The sequence below is a fragment of the Rattus norvegicus genome, chromosome 2, assembly GCF_021556685.1.
Source record: "Rattus norvegicus strain SHRSP/BbbUtx chromosome 2, alternate assembly SHRSP_T2T, whole genome shotgun sequence".
Lineage (NCBI taxonomy): Eukaryota > Metazoa > Chordata > Mammalia > Rodentia > Muridae > Rattus > Rattus norvegicus.
This window is the reverse complement of record NC_141535.1, coordinates 187,567,039-187,587,059: the sequence shown is the minus strand read 5'-3', so window position 1 is coordinate 187,587,059 and position 20,021 is coordinate 187,567,039. Positions and strand designations below refer to the sequence as shown.

At 42.4% G+C, this 20,021-nt stretch overlaps 1 protein-coding gene across 2 annotated transcripts in view; it reads right to left on the bottom strand.

Moving 5' to 3' along the window:
• Sec22b (SEC22 homolog B, vesicle trafficking protein) overlaps positions 1 to 20,021 on the bottom strand; it is a 22,934-nt gene extending 2,913 nt beyond the window's left edge. The window contains exons 1-4 of one of the 2 annotated variants that reach the window (XM_087624446.1): positions 19,828 to 20,021; positions 13,581 to 13,686; positions 6,851 to 7,011; positions 5,083 to 5,229 (exon numbers count right to left, since the gene is read on the bottom strand). In XM_087624446.1, the coding sequence (XP_087480572.1) occupies positions 5,083 to 5,229; positions 6,851 to 7,011; positions 13,581 to 13,591 (319 nt within the window). In that variant the 5' untranslated portion in view covers positions 13,592 to 13,686; positions 19,828 to 20,021. 2 annotated transcript variants of the gene reach the window in all.

The window sequence follows — 20,021 nt, the reverse complement described above, 5'->3', positions numbered from 1 at the left end:
CCTAATCCTGCAGGCGGGTGGTCAGGGATGTTTGGCTGGGACCAGATCTAACTGAGCAACTGAAGTTGAGGGCAGGTGGAGAGGTGCGGAGCTAAGAGTACTGGTAAGGGCGCGCTCTTCCAGGCGGCAGACAGCAGTGCCCAGCAAGGTTGCCAAAGGGACAAGATGAAGTGGAACAACTGTGTGTGTGTCTTTCATTTGGGATTCAAAGGAAGCTGGCGGGGGCTGTTCCCAGAGTTAAGGCGGGGTAGCAAAAGCTACGTGCAACAGCTTTGGAATATGTACACTTACTTAACCAACCGGTTCTGATTGAGAAACGTGGTATTACTTAATATAAGCGCAAGAGGTACTCAATTATCAACTGACACTAGGAATCACAAGAGTGTTTGAGGAGAAGGCACCATGACGGTGCCCCCAGCTGTCCCTCTGGGCCGTCTACCAGAAGCTATCAACTGCTCAGGGGTCTTTTCCTCCCACTTTAGTTTAATTTTTGACTTTATACAAAGTAATGAATTGCATTATCCCTCTAGATATGTGTATCATCATACTATTCATATTTCAACGTCCTCCCTCCCCACTCTCATCGCCCAGTCCCTCATCAGTGCCCTTTCTGTTCTGCTGGCACAGGGCTTCCATTAACTTCCTTCCCCTCTCCCCATCTTTTTAAATTTCTCCCGCTGCTTTTGCAGCGCCATCCGGGGTACTGCTTTCTTGACACATGTGAGAGCAAATATCCAGTGTTTGTCTTTCTGAGTCTGGCTCATTTTTTGTTTAACATAATGACGTCCAGCTGGACAGGGGTTTTACTGATATGTTTACTGGTGAATCCCGAGTACGTATAACAGGGCATACAGCCAGTGCTCAGTAAACATCTGCCATGACCGCCCATTTGAGAAGCCAGAATTTACATCTCCAGTGCATACTTTCTTTTTCCTCCAGAGGAATCTTTGTCTGTCTTAAGATCCTTCCTAAATTTCAATCAAACCCATTTCTTATTCAATTAGAACTCTGCAATGCTGAATGACTCCGTTTGTTAAGAATAAACGGGCGATTTGGACTAAGTTGTGATTTGCTTGCCGAAGGCCGGGGCACTGCTGTGCAGCTAAGGTTATCCCTGATTTGCAGGCCTCCTGCCAGAGTACAGCTGCACCACCACTCCCAGACTGAGACAAGTAACGTTTAAGAGCATCCCTGTGTAGAGGAACCTTTTGAAATACATAGTGTACAAAGACAAGACTCTCCTTAGAGTCATGGGGCAGATTCCCAACACAACAGATGAGATGTGCCAGAGGACAGTAAGAATCTAAGCACCCAGGACTCTGGTCTTTGTGGAACTTGCAGTTCTGCAGAGGTAATACCTTTGAATAAAGAAACACAACCCAGCACTTAAGAAGGGTAATTTGAGGTTGCTGAAATGCAAAAGATTGTGCATTACATGCAAAATGGATGAGCTATAAACACGCATTTAGAAAGAAAACCAGGTAGAGATCAATGTTACAAAAGAAGAAAACAGTTTAAAAATGCTAATCTTTTTACTGTCCTGAAATATACTTTATTCAAATATGTTTTCCCTTACTTAAGATGACTTCTTTCAGAAACTGTTTCCTGCCCATATTTTTCTGCTCCTTCTACATACATTACTACAGCTCTTTTTTTTTTTGACTCCAGGGACCAATGGATTCTGCTGAATACTAGCAGGGCGTCTGCTGAGCCTCATCTGGAAAAGGTTCCAGATCACAAATGTTACCGACAAAGAGATGTCAATTAATTAATGTCTGTGAAACTGGCCTGATCCGCTTATTTCAGATGAAGGCTGAGTGAGTGTTATGGGAGTGAAATAACACACACACACACTCATGTGCTTGAACTCTTGCTCCCCTGGCTGGGGGCACTATTTTTGGACTATCACTTTTTAGAGATGAGACCTAGTTGGAGAATGTGGGTTCTGATAGGCCCCGGGCTTTTAGTCCCTACTGTACTTCAGGTCTGCTACTCTAATTACACTGGTAAGAGAGGAGGCAAAGAACTGCAGCTGTACACCCTAATACCTTGAGTCTGCTGTGATTAACTATGTCCCCTTAAACTGTGAAGCCCACCAAACCCTACCTCCTCAAGCTGCTTTGTCAAGTGTTTGGTCACAGCAAGGAGAAAAGTAATGCATACAACACAGAGAACGCCCACAGTAGATCGCCCACAGCAAGGAAGCTCGCAGAAGATGCCGAGTCCACTCACTCATACTTAATGAGTCCCTGAGTAGTTTCTGCACTCCCCAAGCAGGCGAATCTACTTAAAGGCAGAAGTGCAGACCTGTGAATCAGTGTGCCTGCCAGCCCTGCAGCAAACAGGAGCTCTGCAGGAGAACGCTTACCTTGTGGTAAGTGGAGACATATAAAGTTTGGGTTTAAGACAAGTTTTTTGTTAGTCCACTTTATCTCAAGTAGGAACTCTCAAGTCTATTACAATAGTAATTACACACACAATGTGATGCTTAAAGAACAGGAAGCCGTGTGCTGTGGTAACTGAGCCTCTGACACAGAGGCTATACTCCCTGCTGAAGAATACACAGCAACGCTGACATAAGAAATTCATTACAGAAATCTACCTGTAATCATGATGAAAACACAAAGTATGGGAGACACACAGCACTCATGAAATCTATCCTCAAAGAGCCTAGGGCTGGAGGGATAGCTTAGAAACTGCCACTCAAACCTGGGCATGAGTTCAGATCTACATCTCTCACACAGAAACCTGGTGCAGCACTGTATGTCTGTATGTCCACTCTAGGGAGCAGAGACAGGCAGGTCCCAGGAGCTCACCAGTCAGCATAGCTCAGGGAGCTCCAGTTCAGTGAGAGCCTGGCTCAACAAGTAAGGTGGAGAGGAGCAGAGAAAGATCAGACATCAACCTCTGGCTGCCACACACCCAAGTACAGACATAACTTCACACACACCCACACAAACATGAACAAACACCACACACACACACACACACACACACACACAGACGAATACAAATACAAACACATAAGCACACAGAAATGAAGAGCTTACATGTGCATATCTAATGTTCAAATAATATTACATATGTATCTTGATCAAATTTTTATCCAGCTATCTATAACAAAATTATTTTAGATAATATAATCACTATCACTGAAAAAAATCTCCCCTTCATTTTACAAACTGAATTTACTTTAAATATGTTTATATAAACTGGGCATAAGACACACTTGTAATGCCAGCATTCAGGAGGCAGAAACAAATGGTTCCAGGCAAGTCAGAGATACACAGTAAGACCCTGTCTCAAGGGCCTGGATGGCTCAGTGGCTAAAACGCATGTGCACTCTTGTAAAAGACATAGGTTCAGTTCCCAGCATCCACATGGTGGCTTACAACTATCCCTAATTCCAGGTCTAGGGGATCTCATGCACTCTTCTGATCTCTGTGAGTATGCACGCATGTACACATGTGGTGCACATACAGACATACAGACAAAACATAAGCATAAAATAAATGGATATAAAAATGTTAAAAGATCATCTCAAAAACATAGCCAAAAATATGTTTAAATAGTTATGTTAAATATGGATTTACATAAAGCATACATATAAGACACAGTAACATATATTTTTTACAGGTATGTGATATACGCAGGGAGAAGGCTCAGTGGATAAAGCACTTGCCACGCAGGCATGAAGAGCTTAGTTCAGATCCTCAGAATTCACTTAAAGCCAGATGCTGTAGCTCTGAAGTGTGAGGAGAGAAGACATGAGAATGTTCAGAAGCTCACAGGCCAGCCAGCTTGGCCTATGAAAAGACAGAAGACACAGTCTTATGGTGTGGTGGCATATGGCTTTAGTCCCAGAACTAGGGAGGTACAAGCAGGTAGATTTCTGCCATTCAAGGCCTGGCTGATCTATACAGTGAGTTCCTGGCCAGTCAGAGCTATATAGTGAGACAATATCCAAATTCAAACAGACAGACAAACATATAAAACTCACAGAGTCTCAATTACATAGAAAACAAGGATCAATACTTGAGGCTGCCTCCTGACTTCCATATATAGCCACAGCAAGTGTGCACACATAATCACATATATACACATAACAAAACCGAGGGCAAAGAGACAGCTCAAACAGTCAAGTGTTTGCCAGGCAAGCTCGAAGACCTGAGTAAGTCCTCAGAACTCGCATAACAAAGTGTAGGGGGTGGAGAGGAATATGCTCATAACTGCAACACTGGGAGTCAGATACATAGATCCCTGGGTCTGCCAGCCTAGCATAACTGAAAACCACAGGTCAGGGACAGATTACCTCAGAACGCCAAGGTGAAAGGCAGTGAGGAGCAGCAGTGAGAGCTGACCTTGCTTCCATATTCATATGCACACATGAAAATACATACATACAAATAAATATTACACAGTACACGCTGGAGACTGTATAATGAAATATTTTAACAGTCCAAGGTAGGAAACCAGTGTGACCTGAGCTACAGGGACCAGGGAAGCTGTCTTCAATTCTCGAAAGAACAGGTGATACTGAGTCAGAATGCGCTATTAAGAATGGCAAGGAGGGGCTAGATAGCTAAGAGCACTGACTGCTCTTCCAGAGGTCCTGAGTTCATTTCACAGCAACCACATGGTGGCTCACAACCATCTGGTGCCCTCTTCTGGCATGTAGGCATACATGCAGGCAGTATGTATAATAAATCTTAAAACAAAATAAATAAATCTTTAAAAAAAAACTTCAACACTGTGATTCAGAGGAATATCTTTTTTAAAAAAATAGAGTAATAATTTAAAAAGGAACAGCAAGGAAGCCGACCTAACTGAGATACAGAGCCTGACAGCTGGGAGAATGACGTGTATTTACAGTCTCATTTTCCACACATCCTTGGCCACAGCCTCTCAGTCTTCTTTTTAATTTATTTAACTTGTACAAATGTTCTGTTTGTTTTGTAAATTCTTAGAAACAGTAACTGCTTCTGGATGAGTCCTTTACCCTGTTCTAGTGCACAAAATTAATCACACAAGGCACGAATTCCCGGCAAGTCAGGGCTGATCTCTGACGTCATTTTCAGGTACCTGAGAGTGCTTCTCCCCGCTGTAGGACTTCTTCAATATTCGCCACCATGATCCTCTGCACATCTTGCAATTCGGTGTTGATGGAGCCGAGATTTCTCCGAGCACGGCTATCAATGTAGAGTTTCTTGGTCTTCTGAATGAAGGTGTCTAGAGTGAGGACAGGTAACCATTACCAACCTTCCTGCTTCTCGAGCCACTGAAAATGATCAGAACTTGAGTGTATTCCTACACCTGTCTGCTGCTGGCTCTGACCTCTTCGTCTGTAAAATGTTAAGATGACCATTCAGGAGAACTGCCCCTCGAACATCTCTTAGTCTGAGGCATTTACTATCAGAATTCTTAGAGATAACCAGACTCACTCTAGTAAACCGTTCCTGAAGACAGAAAATCTCAACCTATATTCAGAGAGCCCTTTAGGTTCCATGACTTAGTTCTACACAACCCCTATAATAATGCTGGCATTACTAAGAGAGTTAGTGATCGATCAGCAGCCTACTTTCCAAACTTACCTCATGCTTCAACCTCAAACCAAACCTGATAGAAAGCTTCCAAATTACCACTACAGGGCTGTAGCCTCATTCATCTAGAGCCTACACGTGCAACTTCTCAAAACTGTAGGAATGACCTACTATAAAAGTAATGTCAGTCTCTGCCAAAACCATCTACTGCCGTGTGTGCTGATACCTCTAACTTGGCTTTCAACCCCTACTGTGTTCCCCTGCACTTTGGGAAGCTGACCTGGGTGGAGCACATCAGTGGGCTCCTGACCCCCCCCCCCACTTCTAGTCGGGCTCTGGCCCTGAAGCAAATCCAGCAGAGGAGGAAGCAGGCAGTGCAGTCAGGGTACTTAGACCCACTCCCACTTTCCTGAGCACTCACTGTGGTCTAGCAATACCCCCCACTAAAGCTTCTGCCCCTCTCCAGTTGGTCTCCCCCTAAATGGTCTCCTTCAGTTCAAACACTGAGCCTTTCCTTTACAGCTTCAGCCTGAGAGTGGGAACAACGACTGTTTATGGTCCCAAGCCACCATACCTGGTATGATCTTATAGTTCATTCTCATCTTAACTCCCCTGAAACTAATTTGAGTGAGCCATCTATTTCCTTTGTAACCTTGATACACGTGCTTTATTGGTCACTTGGATTTACTAAACTAATTAGCCAGGAAAATAACATTAAAAAATTAGCATTTGGTCAATTTTTCTCTACTATGATAAAGCAAGGTGACCCGCCTAACAGCACAGGCCATTCCCTTTGACCTACTGACAGCCCAGCCTTTTACAGGTCTGACTGGTACTGAGCCTTCCCTAACTCCTGTGCAAAGAGACAGACACTCACACGTACTACTTCTGAATGTAGTAAAGACGGTTTTCAAATACCATACATTTTTAAACTACAGGTTCTAATCATCACTCATCATTTTTCTTGATTTCCAAATTCTGATTTCCATAAAATTAGTCTTATTTTGAGAGTCTATAGATTGGAGAATACGACTCAGTTATAAGATAATCAAGTAGACTTCATGTAACTACAAATGACACTAATAAGGAATTAAACTAGATAACAAAAGGTGATGAAAGACTGGATGAATTTAGTGGTAAGAAGGAAGCCTTCTCCATTCAAAAAGGGGGGAAAAGGTAAATTTGGAGAGGGGAACAAACCAAACCTTCCTAGGCAAACTCCAGGGGGAGACATGTCAATCTTTAAGCAGTGTGTCAAAGTTTCTCCATAATGCTAGTCCCTGAGGGGAGAACGCAGGGTCTAATCTTACCAAACTCGATGAAGGAATAGGGCCTAGACACAGTGGGCACCTTCTTCCCATGCTGCTCGTCAAATTCCGAGTGCAAGTCTTCTAGGTAGGCAAAGGCCAACTTCTTAGGGAAGGCAGCTTCACACAAAACCAAGTAACACACCCCCTGCTCAATAATGTAGCTGGAGGGAAAAGCAAAACACAGTTATTTATGAAGTAATGGTGCTTCCGGTTGATGCTGATTTTCAGTACCTTATCAACTTCAGAAAATATTCCACCTAAGTCACAAATTGTTAGAACTAAGAAAGTAACCATCCTCCCACCATTAAACATATACCTAAAAGACCTGGGCTGGCAAGGACGGCTCAGCACTTAAGAGCACTTCTTGTTCTTGCAAAGGACCTGAGTCATGCCCAGCACCCAGCCACACCATCTGTAACTCCTGAGCCAGAGGATCTGAACCCCTTTATTGACCTCTGAGGGCACCAGGCATGCACATAGTACACACACACACACACACACACACACACACACACACACACACACACACACCACTCATAAACATAAAAGTATATAGAAAAAAGCCCGAGTGCAGGCATTGCTTATTCACTATATATTTTCAATTAGTATACATTAACACCTAAGAGGTCATTTTTTAAAAGCTACAGGTGCCAAGACATCATCCTTTGACCCCATATGACAAACATATTAATAAACAGATATCAAAGTCCTTCCAGCCATAACATTAAAACTAAAAACTTATGGGATAAAAGTTAGAAGTTAAATGAGAAAATGTTTACTGGCGGCAAATGGTTGGAACTGGAAAATATCATCCTGAGTGAGCTAACCCACTCACAGAAAGACATACATGGTATGCACTCATTGATAAGTGGCTATTAGCCCAAATGCTTGAATTACCCTAGATCCCTAGAACAAAGGAAACTCAAGACGGATGATCAAAATGTGAATGCTTCACTCCTTCTTTAAATGAGGAAAAAGAATACCCTTGGCAGGGAAGGGAGAGGCAAAGATTAAAACAGACACAGAAGGACCACCCATTCAGAGCCTGCCCCACAGGTGGCCCATACATATACAGCCACCCAATTAGACAAGATGGATGAAGCAAAGAAGTGCAGACCGACAGGAGCCGGATGTAGATCGCTCCTGAGAGACACAGCCAGAATACAGCAAATACAGAGGCGAATGCCAGCAGCAAACCACTGAACTGAGAATAGGACCCCCGTTGAAGGAATCAGAGAAAGAACTGGAAGAGCTTGAAGGGGCTCGAGACCCCAAAAGTACAACAATGTCAAGCAACCAGAGCTTCCAGGGACTAAGCCACTACCTAAAGACTATACATGGACTGACCCTGGACTCTGTCCCCATAGGTAGCAATGAATATCCTAGTAAGAGCACCAGTGGAAGGGGAAGCCCTGGGTCCTGCTAAGACTGAACCCCCAGTGAACTAGACTATGCGGGGAGGGTGGCAATGGGGGGAGGTTTGGGAGGGGAACACCCACAAGGAAGGGGAGGGGGGAGGGTGATGTCTGTCCGGAAACCGGGAAAGGGAATAACACTTGAAATGTATATAAGAAATACTCAAGATAATAAAAAAAATAAAATAAAATAAAAAAAAAGAAGAAAAAAAAAAAAAAAGGCATGATCCAGATTAAAGGTTTATCTTTCAACCCCAAGGGGGAAAAAAAAAATGTTTACTGGCACAGAAAAAGCCACCTCAAAAATAGTCATGTTGCTTATTTCTGGCTAGAAGAACTCTAAAAATCAATTGGAAATCATTCACTAAGAGAATTCTTTGTGGGATTCCCTTTTGTGACAATAAGCTTTCTGTTATTCTGGGAAAGAGCTTTGTGACTGGGATAATCTTAGAGAAAAAATTTACTAAGAGCCTCTCAAACCTTTTAGCCACAGGACTCTTGTTGTGTTTTGTTTTGTTTTCAAGACAGGGTTTCTGTATGTAGTCCTAACTATCCTGGAATTCGTTAGACCAGGCTGGCCTCGAACTCTCAGAAATCAGCCTTCCTCTCTGCTCCTGAGTGCTGGGATTAAAGGTGTGCACCGCCATTGCCCACCATTGCCCGGCTGGCCGTGGTGCTCATTCTTCCAACAACACATACACCAACAGAGCCTGTACATACAGTGGATGAAGTCACAAGTTCTTTGTTCTGGGTAACTTGTCCGCTATCATCGCATTCCTGCCTTCTGTTCCTCACTCCTGAGACATCTTAGAGCCCCACAAAGGCCCATCTAAAGCCTTACACACTCTCTCAGGCACAGAGTAACGCTTAGTAAACTGCTGTCCGACCACTGCTTGGGCATCTGGATTAAAGGACCTCCTTGATGTTAACCTGCGCTGTCATTTATAACGCTGGTCTCATTCCCGGAGAAGTAAACAGGCCTGACTGCCCCACTTAAAGCTACAGGGATGCATAATATCAGTAAAGTCAAATTCGGCCATAGTATTTATAGCCTTTCAGATGAAATGTTCTGTCACATTTTACCACACAGCCAAATGGCACAGTGACTGTAACAAACTAGGCCCTACACACCTGCTTACACTTTCTCACTGTGGTGCTTTTACACATCCAGAGAAATTCCATTCGTTCTCATATGAGAGCTTAGGTAACTTCTTTTTTTCTAGTTCCTTTCATCAAACACCAATAGTAATGTATTGCTTTCTTCGAAGTGCCTCAGTTATGATTTTAACCTGAGGATTGTGACCCCCTACAGCACTCTGTAGCTGAATGTGGGGACTGCAGAAAATCTGGCAACACTAGCTTGTTCCTGATGAGCAAACTCTGAACCCAGCGTGTTTTCAGCAGGGCTCTCCAGTGACGCTAGCGTGCTTCACTGCAGCCGGCTCTCTGAGCACACAAGCCGTACGCCCTGCGCAGGAGGTCAGGCCTTGGGCTCACAAAGGCCCAAACACCTGCGCTCAACCTGAGCCGGCTCTGTGTCACGACGGAAATGTTTCCACGTACGTGTCACGTTTTCTGCTCTTAAGGAATGATGATTTGATAATAGAAAACAAAGACATTTTCCTGGCATCGTTCCCCACTACATAATTATCAAAGAAGTACACATTTTATTAGTAGCATGCTTGATTTTAAAATTTACTGTTTGAGTTGCTGATTTGAGTTGCATTAAATTTTTATTGCAAATTTCATTAAATGAATTCTGCCTTGAGAGCTAAACAGAATTTCCACCAGTTTCTGAAATGCCCTTAGCCACACTTTTGCCATTTTGCAGTCTACACTTATACAAAGCACTGTCCTCACCAATGAAGACTATAAAATTAAATGAAGATAACTGAAAAGTACTTAGGATGTTCTACACCCCATAGAATCAAATACTCAGTCCAGACTTAACCCTTTATGTAAAAATAAAGCACATTCATTTCATGAGCATGCAAATTTGCTTATGTTTTAACTAAACAGAAAATTTATTTGTATACCGAAGAATTATTTAAAAATCGTTTTTAATAAATGTTTAGTTTGCACACTCAGGGTCACATAGAATCCTGTGAAATTAAGGAAAAGTTTAACAAGCCCTGCTCTAAAGCACTGTGCTTGTTGGAATGTGTGCCTCTGTGGGGAGGATACTGGCTCGTTAGAAAGGATGGGCATTTGTGAAGACAAGGCAAGGTCTAGCAAAGGATAAATCTTTACTAGCTCTTCAGTAGGGAAAACCAGAGACTGTAAAAGTCCTACAGGAATGAGAAGGAACGCTCTTCCCAGGTCTTTTACTCCCTATCTGTTGTGGAGGTACAGTCCTCCCACAGTATCTGCAGTGGATCACTTCCAGGAGACCCACAGTTACTAAAACTGGAAAATGCCTTAGTCCCTTATATAGGTGGAATAATAGCTGCATAAAACCCATGCGGATCTTTTGTAGACTTCAAATCACCTTAAATACCTAATAGAAAATAAACGCCTTGTCATATTGCTGTTATATTGTTTAGGGAATAATAAGAAAAAACTCCCACAAAGCCTACATGTGCTTCATGCGGATATTTTTTAAAATTTTTTTTGAAATATTCTCAGTGCATGGTTCTTGGTTACAGACATGGTTTCTACAAGGGCAGAACTGTGGACATGGAAGATAACTGTATCATATAATTAAACATACATATGATTTTTGGGTAAGTTCTCTAGGCTAGTCTCAACTCATGGGCTCAAGCAGCTCTTCTGCCTTAGCCTCCAGAACAGCTTAGACTACAGGTGCACACCACCTCATATGGCCAAATGGTCATGTTCTCTAGTGTTTAGATTAAAGTACCCTAGATAATATGTAATTACCTTATAAAATGTGTCTACCACTTTCTTTTAAAGGATACTTAGTGATAAACTCAAGGACTTTTGTTTTACAGCGCTTATCCGTTGTTCGGTTTTCAGTTAAACCGAGGGGTTCCTCTTTGTCCTAACAGACACCTTAGCACCCTGCTACTGACACAGTGAAGTTTACTTACTTACTTGATCCTGTTTTCCTTTGCTGTGGTCTTCCTATAACATCTTTCCTTTTCAACCTTTACTCTTTTTTTAAAGATTCAACTTGGCATGTTATTATTTAACAATTATCTGTCGATAATTAAAAGCCCAATAAAGCTCCTGTGACGGTCAATATTGGCTGTCAACTTGACAGGACCTAGAACTGTCCAGAACCCCTGGGCACATCTTTGAGGGAGTTTCTGCACTGAGTTAGCTGAGATGGACGGCCACCCTAAATGTCAGCTTCCATGGACTGACACCCAGGACTGATGGGGCGAGCTGAGCAGCAGTGTTCCTCTCCTCTTCTCGACTACAGACACACTAGGACCAGCTCCTCAAGCCCTTCCCACTATGACTCTCCTGCTGTAATGGACTGTAGCCTCTATGAGACAAAACTAAACTTTCCACCCTGCATTCGCCTGAAGGTACTCTGGTACAGCACTGACACAAGTAACACTGCCTTCCTCTCTTAGCTTTGTGCACAGTCTGTAGCCACGGAGTGGCTGGGGGATATCATTTAATGCTAGGTACTTGCTGAGCACGCATGAGGGCTCTGGGTTCAATCCTCAGTGATGAAAACCAATCAGAAACCCACTATTTCTACAGCCACTAACTTAGATGCTTTAAAATTCTTGTCTTAGTTAGGTTTTTTGTTTTTTTGTTTTTTAAGATTTATTTATTATATATAGCTGTAGCTGTCTTCAGACACACCAGAAGAAGGCATCAGATCTCATTACAGATGGTTGTGAGCCACCATGTTGTTGCTGGGATTGGAACTCAGGACCTCTGGAAGAGCAATCAGTGCTGTAGTCAGTGCTCTTAACCACTGAGCCATCTCTCCAGCCCTTAGTTAGGGTTTTACTGCTGTGAACTGATACCATGACCAAGGCAAGTTTTATAAAGGACAACATTTAATTGTGGCTGGCTCACAGGTTCAGAGGTTCAGTCCATTATTACCAAGGTGGGAGCATGGCAGTGTCCAGACAGGCATGGTGCGGGAGGAGCTGAGAGTTCTATCTTCATCTGAAGGCTGCTGGCTTCTAGGCAGCTAGGATGAGGGTCTTAAAGCCCACACCCACAGTGACACACCTGCTCCAACAAGGCCATATCTATTTCAACAGGGCCACACCTTCTCATGGTGGCATTCCCTGGGCCAAGCATATACAAACCATCACAATTCTCTTAAGAGTTTTAAAATATTTATTGAATCTCTTCAATGTATAAAGCAAGATGCTAAATATGTATGTATCCCCTTATAATCCTTGGTGAGATATCCTTTGAAGAGAAAACCACAGCTTGGAGATGTTATGTGAATTGGTCTGTATCACTGTTAGTAAGCTTTTGAGCAGGAGTAATAGCCTATCTGTGTCTGCCTCCAAGATGTTCCTAAAGCATGAGGTTATCTATTACTGCATAACAGGTATAGAATGAGCACAGGTTAACCTCTTAAATTACTGTAAGCATGTTAACTTAAAAATAATTAAGATTTTGGTTTTCCAGAAAGAGAAATAGAAAAAGTGTTTCCATGAACAGATTGTAGTTTTAAAACTATTTAAGAAACGTTACTATTCTGGGCAGGGGAGATCACTTAATCGGTAAACTACATGACTTGCAAGCTTAAAGTCCCAAGTTCAGTCCCTAAGATATGTTCTTTAAAAGTTCTTGGTGCCATGACACACATTTATAACCCAGCACTGGAGAAGGAGACAGGCAGAGATCCCTGGGGCTCACTGGCCAGCTAGCTTAGCCTACTTTCCAGTTCCAGGCCAGTGAGAGAAATGGCTGTGCAAAGAAAAAAGAGAAAGGTGGTCTGAGGATGACACCTGAGGTTGTTTTCTGGCACTGGTGGCATGGGTACACACGCAAACACACACTCACATGCACACACACAAAGTATCATACAAGGAAACAACACAGTGCTATTATTTTTTTAAGTATTTAAAAGATATGGGTATGATCATTTATTTTTAAATGCATATTTAAAAATAGAATATATTTGAGTTGAGGTAACCTTGAAGGCTACAAGAAGGCATCAGATGCCCTAAAGCTAGAAATACAAGTGATTGTATGTGCTAGGAACTGAACCTGGGGTCTCCGCTACAAGAAGAGTAAGTGATCTTAACCTCTGAGCCATCCTTCCAGCCCCTAGTGTGATATTCTTACAAGGTGTTACATAACTGTATTTCATACCTGAACACGCACGCACGCACGCACACACACACACACAAAATCAGAGCTATACTCACTGAAAAGTCATGGCTCCTGCTTCCAAGGTACATCTGGTAGGGGACTGTTCATTCAACTTTCGAAAGAGTTGCTTAGCCTGACTCTGATACTGCTGAAGGTCCCGGCCTGACTGAAAAAAGATAACTTCATTGAAGAATTTAGTACAGACACACAAAGCTATACTAGTCAGAAGATCATAACATCACAAGAATATTAAGTAAATAAGTCCTTCATTTAGCAGTTATTAAGATCCATTTCAATAAAGAAAAATAAAATGTCTTACTTTTAGAACAAATTAAAAAACCTAACTCCTAGTATTTCTAAGATCCCACATGTAAGTGCTAAGAAGGAAAGTGTGCACGTCACCTACGTGCAAGGCACTCGGGGTGCTTTTTACTGTTAGGTATCTCACACACCATCCTGCGCACACTGCCACTGCAGTAAGGCTGAAAGGGCAACTGTCCTTCGTTCCACCGATCTCTCTGGTTCTCCACTGTAGGTAGCGAGCTGGACTAAAGCGGGCTACGCACAAAAGGGGCAACCCTCAAACGCTCAGCATTTCTCTGAACAAGTTACTAGAAAGAAAAGGAGGGTATTCAGTGGTTGCAGCGTTTTGAAAGGATACACATCATACCTTACTAGCCTACTAGACTCAAAGGAGAAAGGCAGTCCATGAAGAAGGAGGAACAAATACATGTGGTTAATCTGCCCTCTTCCTGAGGAGGACGTCCTGTTAGCTATGGCCTGAAGGTCTCTACTGCCCAGATCAGTAAGCTGGTGGCATTTCATCACCAGCTGATGGAGGCAAGTGCAGCCTTTGGGAGATGCTCAGTCATGATGACGGAGTGCTAGTGATTGAGGCTGATGTCCCCATATGAAATCCCGGAAAGCTAGACTGGCCCCTGTACCACACGAAGACTCACACAGAGCTGCTATCTATGAGTGAGAAGCAGACACCAAACCTGCTAACCTTGTCACCTTGGACTTCTCAGTGTCTGTTTTTGTTTATAAGCCACACAATTTATGCACATTGCCATGTAACAGAAAGCCCTAATTATTCCAGTTATAGAATTATTTATTTTGTATTGAAAGATAAACTAGCCTTCCTTTGCAGATATCTCATAACACTGAAATAAAAGTGCTTATATCACTTTTCCCAGAGTCTGGGTCTGGGGTCTAACATTGAGGGAGCACACTATTAAGCTTCTAGACAGGATACTCCTGAGCTGACACCACAAAGGAGGAGGCAGTTAGGACATGGCAGGTCTGCAAAGGTACAGATGCAGAAAAATGATGACCTGAAATTCAAAAATAAATGAAGTAATGAATAAGCATAATGTAAGCCAGAAGTCAGGCAGCGTCCACTCAATGCACAACTGTGGATTACTCACCTTAGTTAGCACTGCTGTTATGGCAATCATCTGTTATAATGCTATTCACTTGAGAAAGCACTTTGTGTCAATATGTGTGTATGTATGTATTTATGTATGTATACATGCATGCATGCATGTGGATATCATATCAAAGTCACACATTCAAGAGTACCTTATCATAACTACTACCACCTAACGACATGATATTGGCATTATCATATTAAGCAGTATGCATGCATGCATTTATCCACAACTAGTCAGTAAGTACATGTTTGTAAATATTGTCACATGCTTTCAGTCACTAAGAAGTAATGCACAATGTCCTATTTCCACATGTGAATGGTATTTACCAACCTGAGTGCTTCACCATGCCATTATATGGCATGAAGAGATCTGAACCCACAACAACACATGTGCCCAACTAATTCTGGAAGTGTTACAAAGCCATAGTGAAGACCAACACATAGATGGCTGTCAGCCCTGGCATCACACTGGAACCACCTAGCGATCCTAGCTTCATTCCTAAGCCAATAACACAACGACTGTTTTCAATTGCCAAAGCAGATGAATACCTTACCTTAAAGGTAAAGCTGAAGAAAATGATGGGGAAAAAACCCAACCCACAAACAAACAAAAACAAAGCCAGACCCCGCCAATCAAAGATCAGCACAAGCCTTCCAACTTCATAAGGCATGATGTAAGTATTACCACAGCCTGAGAGAACAAAACTAAAAGTCATACAATTATAAGATATAATGGCTGGAAGCATGCTACAATTTCAGGTGCTAAGGAAAAAGGTATTGTCGTGTGCACTGGGACATATCTACATAGAGATTATAGTATGACAGCCAACACTAATGCTGGTTCAGCTGGCATTACCACTCCTAGGAACAAAATCGTCTTCGCTAAACAATGACTTTTCTGGCATATTCACATAACAGACTATTAGGCATCCATTAAAATATTTAATAGTGGGGTTGGGGATTTAGCTCAGTGGTAGAGCACTTGCCTAGCAAGTACAAGGCCCTGGGTTCGGTCCCCAGCTCCGAAAAAAAAGAAAAAAGAAAAAAAAAATTAATGGTATGAGACAATGTTCAACATGTACAACTGTTAACTGGAAATATGAAGTCAGTCTTACAGCATAACACATTAATTTTGCACGCACACGGGGTGGGGGGTAGGGGAAGAATATGAGAATATCTGAGTAAAGATCTTTGGTTATATGTCTCCAAACTTTCTAAATAGCATGGATTAATTCTAAATAGTATAAAAATTATATATCCATCCTGTTCATTGCATCTTTGTACAAAGAGTACTACATGCAATTCTGGTTTGTAAATTCTGGCTAAAATTTAGAAAAACTCTTCAAAAATAAAGTTAATGCTCATTTTCTGTCAGGGACTAGTCTGAACACTTTACATAATTTAACTCACAATTACTCTAGGAGGTGATTAAAATTATTATGCCAATATTATATTTTAGAAACCAAATTTGGCCAAGAACCCTATGGGCTAGAAAGGGAAGAGCTAGGATTTGACCTAGATAATCTGACCACATATAGCACCTGCTTCAAGAAATATGACATCCCACTTCCATGATTAAAATTGTTTCAACAGTAGATCCACCTTCTAAACAAATTCTTGTCAACCATGTGACTAACAAGAAAAGCTCATGGCACTGTGTGGGAACTGATGAAGATCCCACAAAACAACCTAACAGTGTCTTACAGACAGACAGCTTGCTTTCAGTGTCAAAGTCACAAAGGGCTCACAGTCAGTTGGCCCAGCTAAAAATACCTAGATGCCCTGCCTGTGCTTTCTACTCATGTAGAGCAAACCTTGGTCAACTGTAAGATATGTTATGATCCAATAACAAAGGAGTGAGAACGGCTGGACTGCCATGGGCAAACAAGATCACCCACGAGCATGAAGATGTCTCTGTACCACAAGAGGCACAAGGCAGTGATTTCCTCAGAACCAGGACTTTTCCCATCTTGCCTAGGCCTAGTGGACAACTAGGCCAAATATCACCCTTTACCTTTCAAAGAATGTTTCAGTTTTGGTTTTATTTTATACACCAATGAGTACACCAGGTTTACTTAACAGGCATGGGTGAGAGGTTAATTACTGGAGCAGACAGCCAAGTCCCACTTCATCGTGGGCATCGTGGATGATGGCCTCTTGGAGGCGCATCAGAGTCCTCTTTCCATTATCTCCCACTCCCCCCATCAGCACTGCTAGAGATCACTAGCATTTTCCAAGAAGGTTCAGCTAGGCCTTATCGTTGATAAACCCTTGATGAACTCAGCTGGGCAAAGGCCAGTTGGAACAAGAACCAAGAACTAGCCATTTTCCTCTATTGGTAATTACAGTAACAGCCCCGAAATGATAAGGGGTGTGAGGTAGCTCAACTGCACAGCAGATCACTTGTTTTTCTGGGGCTCCCTATCATCTACCTCATAGCTCCAACACCTTTTCCAAATACGAACTGCCCTTCCAGAACTAGTGCAAAATTAAAGCAAATACAATAATACATTTGAGATAGAATAGAAAGGTAGATAAAAGAAACTGCAAAGGAAAGAGGTCGTTATAGAGGAAAGCAAAAAATAAAAAAATAAAAAGAGTGAAGAGGAGGAGGAGGAGCAAGATGAGGAGGAGGAAGATGAGGAAGAGGAAGATGAGGAGGAGGAAGATGAGGAGGAGGAGGAAAGGGACAGGACTATTAGTCAGCGAGTCTGGGTTTGTGAAGAAACAGTTGTTTCTCTACCTGTTCTAAGCCTGAATTACTAGGTAAGCAGTCAACACTGTATAAAACACTGTCTATATTATATGTGGATGCTAATCTCCATACCGTCCTATCTGAATAACCAGTCATCTTTAGTCCATACTGTCCTATCTGAAAAACCAGTCATCTTTAGCAATAAGTCAGTTAAGAGCTTATACAGGGACCGGCACCTAGCAAATACCTAAAAATAACTCAAGTTGTATCAGTACAAATAACTAAAAGTATATGAATTACTTTGGCTTGGACAATTAGAGTACTTTTTTTTTTTTCTTTTTTTCGGAGCTGGAGACCGAACCCAGGGCCTTGCGCTTGCTAGGCAAGTGCTCTACCGCTGAGCTAAAGCCCCAACCGGACAATTAGAGTACTTAATATAAAACTATTTGGTCAAAATTATCTATGTCTTAAAAGCTATTTCTGTATTGGGCATGGTACATCTATAACTCTAGCAGTCAAAAGGCTAAGGCAGAGAGATAAGTTCAAGGCAAGCTCTAGCTATCTAGAACTTGTCCCAATTTTTTTTTTTTAAAAGTTATTTCTACATTAGTAAGAAGTGAATACATGGTTGAAAAGTCTTAAACAAGACAGTACAGAATAATGGTTAGGAACTAAGGTTCTGGTCTAGAGCCAAACTGATACTGATTTTTAAAACAATAGCTTAATAAAATACTGATTACAGTAACCGGCAATTCTCAGTCAGGACTGATTTTGTCCTAAAGGGACTTTTGGAAATGTCTATAAGTAGTTGGAGTAGTTAGAACAATGGGACAGGAATTGTGCCTCTGCCATCTGGAAGTAGAGGCCAAGGACAGACACCCTACAAGGCACAGGACAGTCTCTCCCAACAAAGGATCATCCAGTTCCAAATGGGAATAGTCTCTGATAAAAACAGACCAACCCCCAAAGCAAACCACCAGCACCAGCAGCACCTGCAGCACCAGCAACAAAAACCCAGGACACATGCTATTCCCTACCTGTTAGCTGTGTGCTTTAAGCAAGTGCCCTAGTCTCTATAAGCCCAACAGCCTCTGTGAAGGGCAATAAGCATACACTCTAACATGGCTGGTGTGAGGACCAAAGAAATACTGCCCTTAGCAGACTCAGGACAGTGTTGTTGTGTATGTGGCAGTCTATAATGTTTTGTCTACTACTATAATGGTAAAAAGAGTCTAAGGATGATGCTTTTGTAGGCATTAAAGGTTCAGAACAGCTTATTACTTAAAATCAAAACTACTAAAGGAAAATGATGGAATCACAATCAGAAAAAAAAAAATCCTGTGGGAACTTCTCATCAATGAAACAAACCCATTTCGGCAGACCAATATCAAATAAATACCAAGTTTAAAATTAAGAAAGAATCCACGAATTTTTTCAGAAAAATCGCAAAGCAGAGACTAGGGGTCCACTAATATTAAATGGTATGTCAAATCCACTCTGGTTCCTCTCCATTAGAATTCAATGCTGCTGACCAGATTCTGCCCATCTCTACCCGGCTCCTACCCTTCATGGGAAACATATTTTTCAAAATAAGTGTTTTCTATGACTCCCCTCCCCCTATCTCCTTTGTTCAGATCATATTCTTGGGCTCATTTGAATAAATACTTTATTAGAGCAGGCGAAAATCAGGCATCACCATGAAAGTAGGCACTTTACTGAACTTTGACAACTTTATAAGTGGCAATATTACCTCATCCACTATCAAAATATGTCATCAAGCTAGGTCAAGGATCAGGTGCTACAGGAAAACGAGGTGAAGAAACGAGGGGTTGATCTTCCCCAGATGCATTAGTCAGCAGCCTTAACAGCAGCCGAAAATAAAAGTCCTAAAATTTAAGAAGGCCCCTAAAAAGTCATTACAAAAGGGTGATCACAATTAAACAAAGATAAGCTTTCTCCAGTGCGTCTGTATCGAGAGGAACAGTTAACGCCAAACTCTAACTCCTTCGACAAAGATTTCTACTCACAGGTAGCCTCTCCATTAGCAAACGGTAAAAGAGTTTCGAGGGGAGGGAGGAGGAGTGTCTGTGAGGTCGTCAGGGTCTCACTTGTCCAAGGAAGGAATCCATAGTTGGACCAAGGAACAGGCGGGCTCGGGACTCCCGCAGCAGCTTACCTGCTCGTCCTCCTGCATCGAGGCGGCCAGAGGAAGCCCGTCCGCTACGCGGGCGATCATCGTCAGCAGCACCATCTTCCCTGGCTACGGAGACCCGGCCGCCTCAGTCACTGCCCCTTCTTCTCCCGCGGTGGCCAGTTACACCTCCAGCTGAGGTCTCCAACAACTAGCTGCTGGCCGCTCTGCTTCCCGCT